Genomic DNA, 11795 nt, shown 5'->3' on the forward strand with positions numbered 1-11795 from the left:
TAAAATGGGAGATACATTATCACAAACATTTAAAAGGGCGTACCCGGTGCACCAGGCTCCTATGTTTGTGTAGGGGCCGGATAGCTTCGAGGTATGCTGCACTTAGCCTTACCATGCACATTTTTATGTGCAATAGGCCGTTTCCAGTTTTCACGGCTCGAACCATGACCTCTAGATCACAAAGCAGCAACCTTACCAATACCAGTTGCTCAAGGCCACCCTCATTTACGCATATAGATAAAAATCAAATGAGAGAGTTTAATGTGTGTTATATCAAAAGTTTTCGTCAAACGTTATAGAAAAAGCCTTTATTTATTGGTGATTCTCTCATGTAGTAACGAAAATATTAAGTTCGCTTAACAATGATTCGTATGAAATAGAATATGTAACCAAATACTAAACTCTGTCAAAATAACTAATATTAAGTTATTGACCGTGGAGATTATAGAGTAATAATTCAAAACTTAGTTGATGAAGTATTCGAGTTAGCGATAGCAATCCTTCATCAATTAGTTATAAAATCAACATGAACAAGCACTTGGACTAGCAGTAAGATGATACTCAACTGAGTGTTTGTGGAGACCAAAGAACATTTGAGTTTCTCGTTCACAGCAAGATAATATGTTTTTGTCCATATAAACATCCATCAATAACATGCACGCTTATGTACGCAAATTGACTGCCCATGTAACCAATATGTTTATGACATTTCTTAGCAAAAGTTCTATAATATCATATGCGATTATAGATTCTTACAACGTCTACAAGTATCTACTCATATTATCTTCTAGCCAAATGGGCAAATTTACATATATTTTATATTTTATACAACAATTATTGGTTTCTAAAATCGGCCATATGTTGTACACAAGACAGATAATTACATAAATGCACTTACAATCGGTCTGAGCAGTGAGCCATACATGTCTTTAATCTACACCAAGAAATTGTCAACCATATGCTGTATGACGTCAGCGCCATCCGAATTCATCCAGGGAGTATTTACCTGTGCCCATAAATGACAGGCGTGTATCGTTCAAAATTTTCAGTTAAAACGTTTATGGAAGTTTATCGTTCGTTCACAAATATGGACCATAAAACTTGAGTTATAAAAAGACTATGTTTTGGATCTGCATGCTAGCAATCAGGTCTAACAATGTTAATTCTTTGGTCAAAGTTTGCTTTTCAAATTCTGAATTTTATACAAATGTTATTCTTGTATTTTAGCACCAATTCTAGCAAATTTTGGTTATCCTTTTTAACATTTAATGCGTTCTTCCTACTTTTTTATGCATTTATTTGACATCAACTATAAAGTCAGATTAGCTTGTTTGACCTAAAAAAGTCACGTTGCTCACCAGTTTGTATTCCATGTCTACCAAATGAGATCATGTTTGGCCTAAGTGTTTATATAGTTTGTGGTGATTGAAAAAAGATAAACTTAAGTAAATTATCATTCAACTGAAAAGAATATATTATGAATAAAAAACATCTTGAGATGTACAAATGCTAAGAAAGATATGAAAGTTATTGAAATGAAATATAGGTCGGTCATTGTTACCTGGATTGTGTTATGTGCAAGATATCTCTGTTTACTTCCTTTAAAGCTGACATCAACTCGCTCCCAGCTTAGTTTGGTCAACCCTTTAATCATGGTCTCTGCAATTGAAAATGATTAATGGTCAAATTATTTACAAAAACACATACTCAAACTACCAAATATTACTACTCACATTAATATCTCTTGTGTATCTATCTAATAAATACGGCATAAATAAGTGTATCTATCTCTTGTGTATACAAAATTGTAACAGGCTGGTCTAGTGGTGGAAAAATGGGTGGGTTGGGTAATGGGTTAAAAAGAATACTAATTACAACATGTAAAAGGTGGATCAGAAACCATTTTCTTCGGCATTTTTACATTTTTTTTAAATATAAAACCGATACGTTAGCATAATTATATAAACTACATCCTTATTAACAATCTAAGTTCTTGAATAAAATGCTTTCGAGATTGTATCAGGGTTGTGAACGAGCCGAGCCAGAGTAGGCTTGGGCTTGGCTCGTTAAAAGCTCAAGCTAGCTTGTAGCTCGTCGAGCTGGCTCAGTTTTCTTAAGTTTTTTATATTTTACACACATTGATATATATATATATAAGAGCAAAAAATAACATTTGTATCGTACACATAATGCATAATTTATATACTATTGAATTCATCGTTTAGATATATACATTAGAAGTTGGGTTATGGTATATATATACTAATTATTTTAACTGTTCATTTAATATAATTAATATTATTCTGTGATTACATATATCTAATCACAAGTTTACACGTTTAAATAAACAGACTAGATATACGTGCAATAACCATATTACATGTGTTATACATGTATAAAATACTAATTTTCATAACCATAATTATAAAGTTAAATATAATTATATAATAAGTGACAAAACTACACTCAAATAATGTTAATATAAGTTTTTTTTTTAAATGGTCGGTTGTTAAGAGTTCTAAAAGTTCTCAAATTATTTTTAAACTTCTAAAATAAACCCAACATGTTATATATGTAGGATGAGGTATATTTCAGAACTTTACAAATAATTTGAGAACTGTAAGAACTCTTGCCAACCAATCCTATTATTTATTGCTTTTATATTTATAATATTATTTAAGGTTTGTTTTGTCATTTATTTAATGTAGTTTCATGATAACATACATGCAAATTGGTTTTACACATATGTAAATTGTTTGATAAAACTACCTATAAGCCACGAGTCAAGCCAACCTTGGCTCTGGCTCAGGCTAGGTTTGTTTACAGACTAAGCCAGCTTGGCTCGGCTCGTTTACAAATGAGCCGATTTCAAGAGACCCACAAACTTTAAACAGTCCTACGTTGTATGAATTATAAGTTTTTTATTAAATACTTTTTATTATTTGGCCAATTTAACCCGTTAGAGATGGATCATAATCTGAACTGATCCATTTCTAAAATAAATGATTCAAAAACTTGCCACCAGTATCTTGGTCCCACAATATATTAGCCTATAACTTCCCAAAGCAACCGAACCATGGTGAAAAAGCATTGGCAGCCAGTATCACAGACTTGTATGGGCAAATTTTTCACACCAGTGTCACAATGAGAGTTGGAAATACCTTCCATGGTGGCAGTCCTAGTCTTGCAACCATTGGCTGGTGTGTCTATAAAGCCTTCTTGTTTTGGTGAATTTACCGCACCTTCTTTAAGAATATGAGGATATCTACCACTTCTTACAAGATTCTTGCGCTAAATGAAAAGCATAGTTAGATGCTTTTCAAATATTATTACTACACAAAACATGTTACCAATTTTACCTTAGGTAATTCACTTCGATAACGAATTGATGACGTGCTCCATCCCACAAGATCTAAGTCCAGTGTTAAGGAAACGAGTCATGCACGTTTGAATACAACACTTAACGATGCGTTTGGTTCACAGAATTTGATGGAATTGGAATATGGTATGGAATTCAAGGAAAACTAAGTAGATTTAGGATACGGTCAGAAAGGACATTTGCATAAGCAACACGGCGTTTGAAGGACTGCAAAGCTGATCTACAAAATCAGGCATGAAACTAAGGTCAAATTTAAAAGAAAAAATGATATTAACTAGTAATATATGCAGATTTATCTTTTTAAACTCACATGAACTTTAGGTCTTCAGTATCACTGGCCATTTGAACCAATAGAGGTGGTTGTCCATCTACCTTATCTTTCAAATATACATGTCTTCCTGTTCTTTTAAGCACCCCACATGTGTGGTACCCTAGTCTTTCAAGGCTTCTAATTCCACAAAACATTGGGACCTGAAACAATTGACTGTTAATGTGAATAATATGCGATGAGTTTTCTTTATTTATTTTTAGCTTTTTTTGGTAACCATGAGAACCCATTATCAGAAAAATCACGAGACCCCTCCAATACCCTTCTAACATATGGGATGAGGTAAAACGTAACTTGCTCAGGAAGACCTGTAAACGAACATGAACGGGGCATGTTCGTATTAGTTCATCAACTTTAACCAAACTAATGATCAGACACGACCAACTAAACGAACGAGGTTTTCTTGTTCGTTCGTTCATGAACATTTTTAAACTTTAATCGTATAAACGAACGGTTCACAAACATAACCGGACATAGATGAACGAACATAGCTTAGTGAGCACCAACTAAAAGTAACCTGAACATTAGTCCTTTGGGCCTAAAAATAGTTTAATAAGCCAAGCTAAATTGTAATGGGCCTAAACTTTTAAAAGAATATATAATCAAACGAAAACGCATATATATAATCGAATAATAACGTACAAACTTTTACAAATGTAACCGAAAAAACATAAACTTTTTTTTTTTGGTTTAATTTTTTTATATAATTTACTATAAAACGATTACAATAAAGTGGCAGGCAAACGGGCAACAAGTTGCGCCGCTACCCCCTTTTGAATAGCAAAACCAATCCTACTAAAAACGAAGCTTTGGGACCTAGAAGCTGAAGAGGTTTCATTTACGACACGCCGAACCCTACTCAAAAATTTCACAGCCTCTGGAGCCAGAAAACCAAATGTATCAAAGGCAAATGGTAGAAAAACATGTTGATTATCTAAACAAACTTTCTCGTGTTTAACAACTTTGCCCGATTCAGCCCTCAACGCAGCCTGGCCCACAACAAACCCACTGTCCCTAAGCCCAACAAGAGGAGACACTCCTGTAAGATCCACACATGCGTGTTTCCCCCCTGCCCACCCGAACACAAGAATATCAGCTGTCGTAAAGTAGACCTCCCTTCAAGAGGATCCGTGAGAAAGTTAATAGGGGCCTCCTTTTTAGCAGAAATCCCTGCCCGTTTAAGAACATCACATAGAACATCCCTAACCAAATCATGTATGTATTTAAAGACAGGCAATTCTTTGCAATGCACCGCATGGTCACCAAAAGAATCCAAACAGACCTTGCGACAAATTGGGCAAGGCTCATCAGTCGGGAACATAGGGATCATTAACCGGTACTTAAGGATAGCCCGATACTCCAAACCCGACATACGTTGGCCTAATCCATCAATGGGGATGGCCGTTAGAAAACGAACGAACATAAACAATATAAAAAGAACGGACATAAACAATATAAAAAGAACAAATGTTTACGAACATAAATGAACGAAAGAGGCATGTGCACACATTCGTTTGTTTAACTAAAAAGAAAAACAAATTTCCATGTTCGCTCGATTATTAATAAACGACCATACCACTAAACGTTCACGAATATTGCACGGAAACTTCGGGTTTTTTACAGGCCTATGCGCGGGCCGAGTGGCCTTCAAGGGAGTCAATAGGTAGAAACCAGAGAAATTTGGATTTGAACCAAAGACCTCAGCTAGAGGAACTCAAGTATACAAATTTAGATTACCTGTCTATGACCCCTTGAACCAAGATGTGGAGTGGCAATAGTAATAAAGTTGATAGGCTCCAATCCGCCAATTTTTCCATTAGATATATGTTCTGAGCATACATTGGCTTGTGTAATTGGTTCATCCAAAGATCCATTGTTTCCATTTTCTTGACACACTTGATTTGTGGAATCTTGCGTGTAGAGTTTAGCAACAGCATATCTTGCTATTAGGCCACCAAGTGAGTGACCTATGAAAGAAATCTTGTCAAGATTAGGATAACGTTGTATCACAGATTTCACCTGAAAAACCAGCACTATCAGTAGAGGTGATCACAACACTCTTTGCAAATCAATCCTAAAGGCTGTTATCCTGACAGTTATATTGAAAAATACCAACCTCATCTGCTAATCGGGTTCCCATCACATCAACACCGTCTAGTGTCTTCAATGCAGAGTTTCGTTTGCTGCCTGTATTTTTACCACATTGATCAAGAATTTAACCCAAAATCAACAACAATTATTTATCAACTTATATGATTCCAAAATGACTTTTTACAGCCGATAAGTGACATCTCGTAGTTTTTACTCGATGACCCTGTGAAAAATAGTGATTTTGCTCAAATTTATCTTACACAGGCAAATCCAGTTCAGAAACGGTTTGTTTGGTCTGCAAACGAAGCAGATCTTTTCCAAATGTAAGGGCCTAAGAAACTATATATCCTTAACTGCAAGTGCTGGTAGAAATACTTACAGTGAACAATAAGATCATTCGGATACTTCTTCAAAAACTGTTTTGCAGCAAATCTCCAGTTTTTAGCACTGCAAAAGCAAGTAACCAATAATGTTAAAACATTTACCTAAATCACCTCTATATATATACACAACACTAGACGGGCACCCACGCGATGCAGTGGCAAATGCGGACTTTGGTAATCACATTACATGTTTATGTGTGTTCATTGTTCGGCTTTAAACCGTGAAACGTTAAAACCGGTCGTTGGTTTGATTTCACGATTGACTTTTTTCTTTAATTTTGGCCACCCGATTTCAATTTTCAATGGGGTGGTTTCGGTTTTCGACGACAAAAAAGCGTTACTAACAGTCTGACTCACGGTTTAATTTAAAAACCATCAAAACCAGACCGCAAACACCCATACGTAAAATGTTGTTTTTTAACTAAAAAAACTATAGCAATATGATACTCAAATTAAAGATAATAAAAGGCTCGTTTTTATGGTGCAATGCTTTATATAAAATATTAACATATAAAAAAGGTATGACCGTTGAAATTTTTTGGGGGAAGTTGGGTTAAAAGTGAAAATAAAAAGAGTATATAAGAAAAAAATTAAGGGCTATAGTTGTAAGTACTGTTTAAATTTACAAGGTGATTAAAGTTAAAGGGTTAAAATTTTAACTATGTTTAATGATTTGAAAGTGCACATGATATTTATCCTTTAAAAGACTATACTGCCCTTTTCAACATATTTTGTTGGGTTGTAACTTATGTATTATAATTTGTATTTTACTTAAGAAGAAATGTCTTAATTTGCCCATCTCTATCTCTCCCTCATTATATATAGTATAGATATAGATTTATGCAATTCTAAACCAATACCAAAATCAAAACCATATCAATCAAGTGAACCACCAAAATACATGTGTGCTGGTTTGCTCTTTGCAGTTTGATAGTTGTTTTAAATTCCGGTTTCCATGTTAAATCGTGTGGTTCCAGTTCATACAGATTTGCGGTTTTCTCAACACATATGGTAGATTAAAGCTAGATAATCGATTTTAATTTTTTTAACAGCATTCTGTATCAATGCAAACACTACTTTTTAATAGGGGTGAGCAATAACCGAACCAAAAACCGACGAAACCGAACCGAAATTAACTGAAAAGCTGTTATCGGTTATTTCTTATACCCTCGGTTAACCAAAACTAACTGAACTGAATCGAACCATTCATATTTTCATACAATTCTAGCTTTTATACATCCAATTCATGTATTTTACATCTTATACAACCATTTCAAGTATTCATATCTGTATTTCATGTATTTATACATTCATTTAATGTATTTATGCATCCATTAATGTATTTCTAATTATAAATTTTAGCCCATTTGAATTTTTTATTGACCGAAATTAACCGAACCAGAAACCAATTGGTTAGTTTAGTTGAGGCTATTAACCGAACCGTGCACAACCCTACTTTTTAATGAAATTAGTTAATAAAAAATTAGAAAAACATTGATATGCAGTCAAAATTTCATTTTCAGATCAGTAGGTTTTAAAATCTGAAGTTAAAAAAAAACTGGAAATGTTGCTTCAATCCAAAGTAATTAACAAATAATAATAAGCAAATTTAATAAACAAGCGTTGACCTGCCAATGAGTCCGTTGACCATAACAACAAGGTGAGTCGGAGAGTGATGTATATTATTATTATTATTATTATCAGTAGAAGCTGCTGATTCCATATCAACGTTACCGTCTGCATCAACTTCCTCAACCGTCGGAGGATATCCATAATCATCAGAAGACCTAAAACAACTACTAAATTTCTTCTTCTTCACACCAGCATTTGATTCCATTGGTTTCAGTAGCTAATAATAATAGCACCAGACAGAAGAATGCAGTGAGATCTGACGTCACATAACTATATATATAAACGGACGGCCGGCCGGCGGTGGACCTACTGAAGCTGACGTTGTTTGACTGGTAGAGGTGAAGTTACGATTTTGGGAGGTGATGTAAAGGAATATGTGAGTCTCAGGTGAGGGTAATAATGGAAATATGGTGTCATATTTGGCGCCGCCGGAGGACTCCAGGGGAACGTGGCTTCACATGTGCATTATTATTAGATTAAAATATATTGTTTTCCAAATTACTTTTGACAAGTATATGCTGGTGGCCCGCCATCATCTAGCGGACCTAGAATAGTAAGAATTTTGTTGTATCCGTTCATAGTTGAAAATCGCTATAAGGTATTGGATCATTTCAGAAGCTTTTTACAGCAAGAAGTGAATGCTTAACTTCATTAATCTCTATCTTCACTCTCTTTCTTATGTGTAGGTGTATATGTATGTGTGCAGGTACGTATGTTTGTATATGTGTATGTATGTTTGTATGTACATAGGTTTGAATGTGGCTTGGTACATTTATATGTTTGTAGGTAGGGTTGAATGTGTAATTAAGATATAAATACAACCAACCTACACATATGTATGTAACATCATATGAAAAGGAGTGAAATTAGGGATTAATGGAGTTATACATTCACTTCTCGCACTTCTCGTTGTAATATCACTTCTCGCAATATCATATATATATATATAACCATTGATATTCAAACATAGCATTATATAACAAAAAAAAGTACGAGAAACTTCATTATAAATACCTAATTATTGTACAATATATTTGGTTTTGTTCTATACGAGTTTTCATTTTCTGAAATCTAACCAAAACATCATCTAGTTTGACATTTATAAGCAACTTTTTTTCTCAATGAAACAAATAAAATCATCGTTTAAACTCTCATCACTCATCTGATTACGCAAATCAGACTTCACGTACTCCATCGCCGAAAAAAAATTCAATGCTTACGGTTGCAATGGTAATAATGATACGAGAACTAAATTCAATTAACAAATAAACAATACACAAATGCAGATGAAGTAGGTGAGGAAAATAATGTATAACCGAAACATTTCTTTTAGATTAAACAACTTAATCCATTAAATTCATCTGACATATTACTTCTGTCATCATACTCCTTTTTTTTAATTAGCTTAAATGTATATTAGGGTGAGAGTTTGAGACTTGTGCTTAACAATTCAGCATAGATTAACTGAGCATTTGAGCTTACACTTGTATTTAAATTGTTTCCTATTAAACTCAAATTTAGTTAGTATATTACATTTATATAATTATAGTTGTAAATATGTTAAAAAAAATTATTAAGGGCGTCTCAGATTTCATGACATTGTGTCGTTCTCCAAATCACATAGGGATTAGGGTCAAAGTTATACATGGGCTAGTCAATATTTTAACACACATATATACTAGTAAAAAAAATTCACAAGGGTCGGTTGACCCCTACCCAAAGGGTGGGTACGCCACTACAGCCACCCCAGTCGCGAGCCACGTCAAGCAAAACACCACAACGTCATCGCTTCACCACTCGACGTGAGCGAGCGTCGCGACTCCGGGCGAGCATGCTCGTTTGGGCTAAAGGAAGAAAATTGACGCTTAGCTCGAGAATGGATGAATTCAACGGCGCGAACGACAACGGGGTGAATTCAACTGTGGTACAACCGATTTGGTTGAAAAGCTGGGTTTAGTCAGCACCACGTGGCACAATATGATTGGATGAATTTAGAGGTTGCCTTCAACGACGACACATGATAGGGGTGCTTGGGATTGCTTATTATCATTAACTTATAATTTATTAATTTTTTTAAAAGTAATAAGGTCTTTAACCACTTTTGGTGTGAGATAGAAAAGTTAATAACTTACAGTTTTGTAAGTTATTAACTATTTAAGTTATAAACATGTAAAATAAGGAATCCCAAACACCAAATAAATTAGTAACTCTTAGCACACGTGTCACGAGGTTACTTTAAGTTTTTTTTTATATTGTTGTGAATATATGTTTTTCTTGTATGATGTGTTTAGGTATTAGTCAAAGTTTAGTTTGTTTATTTTCTTTACTTTTGTATGAACTTGTAAGGGTTGATTGGTGACGCAAAACGTATATGTTGTTTAAAGGATCACCTCAATTGGGCTCATATTGATATATCAAGTCATATGACCCAACATTTTGTTCTTTAAGATTTTAATTTTAGGCTTGATAGTGCATTTGGCTTTGATTCAATTAAAGGATTTGAATTTCTCAAACCTAAGTTTACTTTCACGTCTATGTCAAACGAACAAATCAAATCTTTTTTTTCTTATTGTAACTGCATTATATCGTGAAGCAATACTCTCTTTTGTAACACCAATCTCCGTTAATCTATAATAAATACATCAAACTTAATATTCACCAAAACACAGATTTCACAAATTCAACAATTGAAGCACATATAATAAACGTTGGTTGTAGTTTTAGTGCAGCTAATGGGCTTGTAGCAGGTTCGTATAGGCTTGTAGCTGGGGTTTGGAAGTTGCTACCATGTACAAAGTACCGACTGCGTAATACTTTTAACGGGCCTAATGTTTGTTGTTTTTGTTGGTCGGATGTTGAACTGGTTTCACCTTCTCCATTGGCGATCTCCTTAGCTACCATAAGTTGTTTGTTGTACGCAAGTACTTTTAATTAGATTTAAAATTATTTAGTTGTATTGTATTACACTGGTGTTGGTTTTGATCATTAGAATCAACAAATTATTATGTAGACCAAAAGGGGTAATTTTAAAACAGGTATAAGTGATGAAGTTATCAAATTAGCACATTTAAAGAGAGTAAGTTGACCATGGCACGACACAATAAGGACACATCGTTAAGGTGCAAATGTAAACATGAATTTCTTTTATGTTAATTTTATCAGTCCAAAATAATACACACAAACACATACACACACACACATATATATATATAGGAAAAATATATGATGAAAACTCACTCCAGTTATGAAAACTCAATTGTATGGTTCTTGGGTGTGCCACGTATGTCTTGCTTATATAGCTATATTTATTGTTTTTTAATAAAAGGGGTAATTAGGTAAATTCACTATAATGTCCTTACATCATTTATGTCCCATCTTTTTTCTTTTTCATCCTTTTGATTTTTAGGGTTTCTCTTCCTTTATCATCTTCTTCAAATCTCATATATCTTCATCTTTATTTCTCTCTCATAAATAACCATGGATGCTCATAATTCATTTTTGATATCTCTTTCTTATGCTCTCAAACGGATCAACAAATCATTGATCACAACACAAATTTGTTTATCCGGGCATTATCAAACTTGTTTTAGATCTACGATGAACAAGGATGTCATATGCAAGTTTTGCTTTTCAGATCTTCGGGCTTAGATGGAGTTTCAGATTTAGTTAAATGGAGGTTCAGATAGTGTTGCGACTAGGGTTTTCTGGCGGTACTTGAAGGTGTTTTGAGATGAAGGAGATGGAGGCTAGGGTTCCGATTTCTACATCTTATACCATCTTTAAAGCTTTTCGGGTTATGTTTTCCACATCTTCTGCCATGGACAAAGTTATAAGAGCTCCTTTTATAATATATGATTTATTATGTTTTTTTTATTGTTTGAGTTGTTTTGTTATCTTATTTTTATTAATAGATTTTTTTTATTTTTATTATGGATGGAGTTTGAATCTTAATGGATAATATTATTAGTGTTATGTATGACAT

The 11795-nt window shown here is 33.9% G+C and overlaps 1 protein-coding gene across 3 annotated transcripts; it reads right to left on the reverse strand.

Annotated features, from left to right (window-relative positions):
- Nucleotides 1-299: 299 nt before the first annotated feature.
- On the reverse strand, nt 300-8273 carry LOC143599270 (lipid droplet phospholipase 1-like). Of its 3 annotated transcripts, XM_077077259.1 has the most exons (10): nt 7810-8272; nt 6178-6245; nt 5824-5894; nt 5445-5726; nt 3690-3850; nt 3544-3599; nt 3360-3412; nt 3162-3291; nt 1562-1659; nt 300-1006 (listed from the first exon to the last, which is right to left on the reverse strand). In XM_077077259.1, exons 1-10 carry the CDS (start codon nt 8016-8018, stop codon nt 935-937), a joined length of 1200 nt encoding a protein of 399 aa, XP_076933374.1. In that variant the 5' UTR covers nt 8019-8272; the 3' UTR covers nt 300-934. The 3 variants fall into 3 exon arrangements, with proteins under 3 accessions (XP_076933374.1, XP_076933373.1, XP_076933375.1); XM_077077258.1 differs by lacking the exon at nt 300-1006 and having other exon boundaries at nt 1019-1659; nt 7810-8273; XM_077077260.1 differs by lacking the exons at nt 300-1006; nt 3162-3291 and having other exon boundaries at nt 1571-1659; nt 7810-8269.
- Between the last annotated feature and the right edge of the window lie 3522 nt (nt 8274-11795).

Source organism: Bidens hawaiensis, unplaced genomic scaffold (genome assembly GCF_021521415.1).
Source record: "Bidens hawaiensis isolate Kalapana, Puna unplaced genomic scaffold, B.hawaiensis_p1.1 tig00051688_1, whole genome shotgun sequence".
NCBI lineage: Eukaryota > Viridiplantae > Streptophyta > Magnoliopsida > Asterales > Asteraceae > Bidens > Bidens hawaiensis.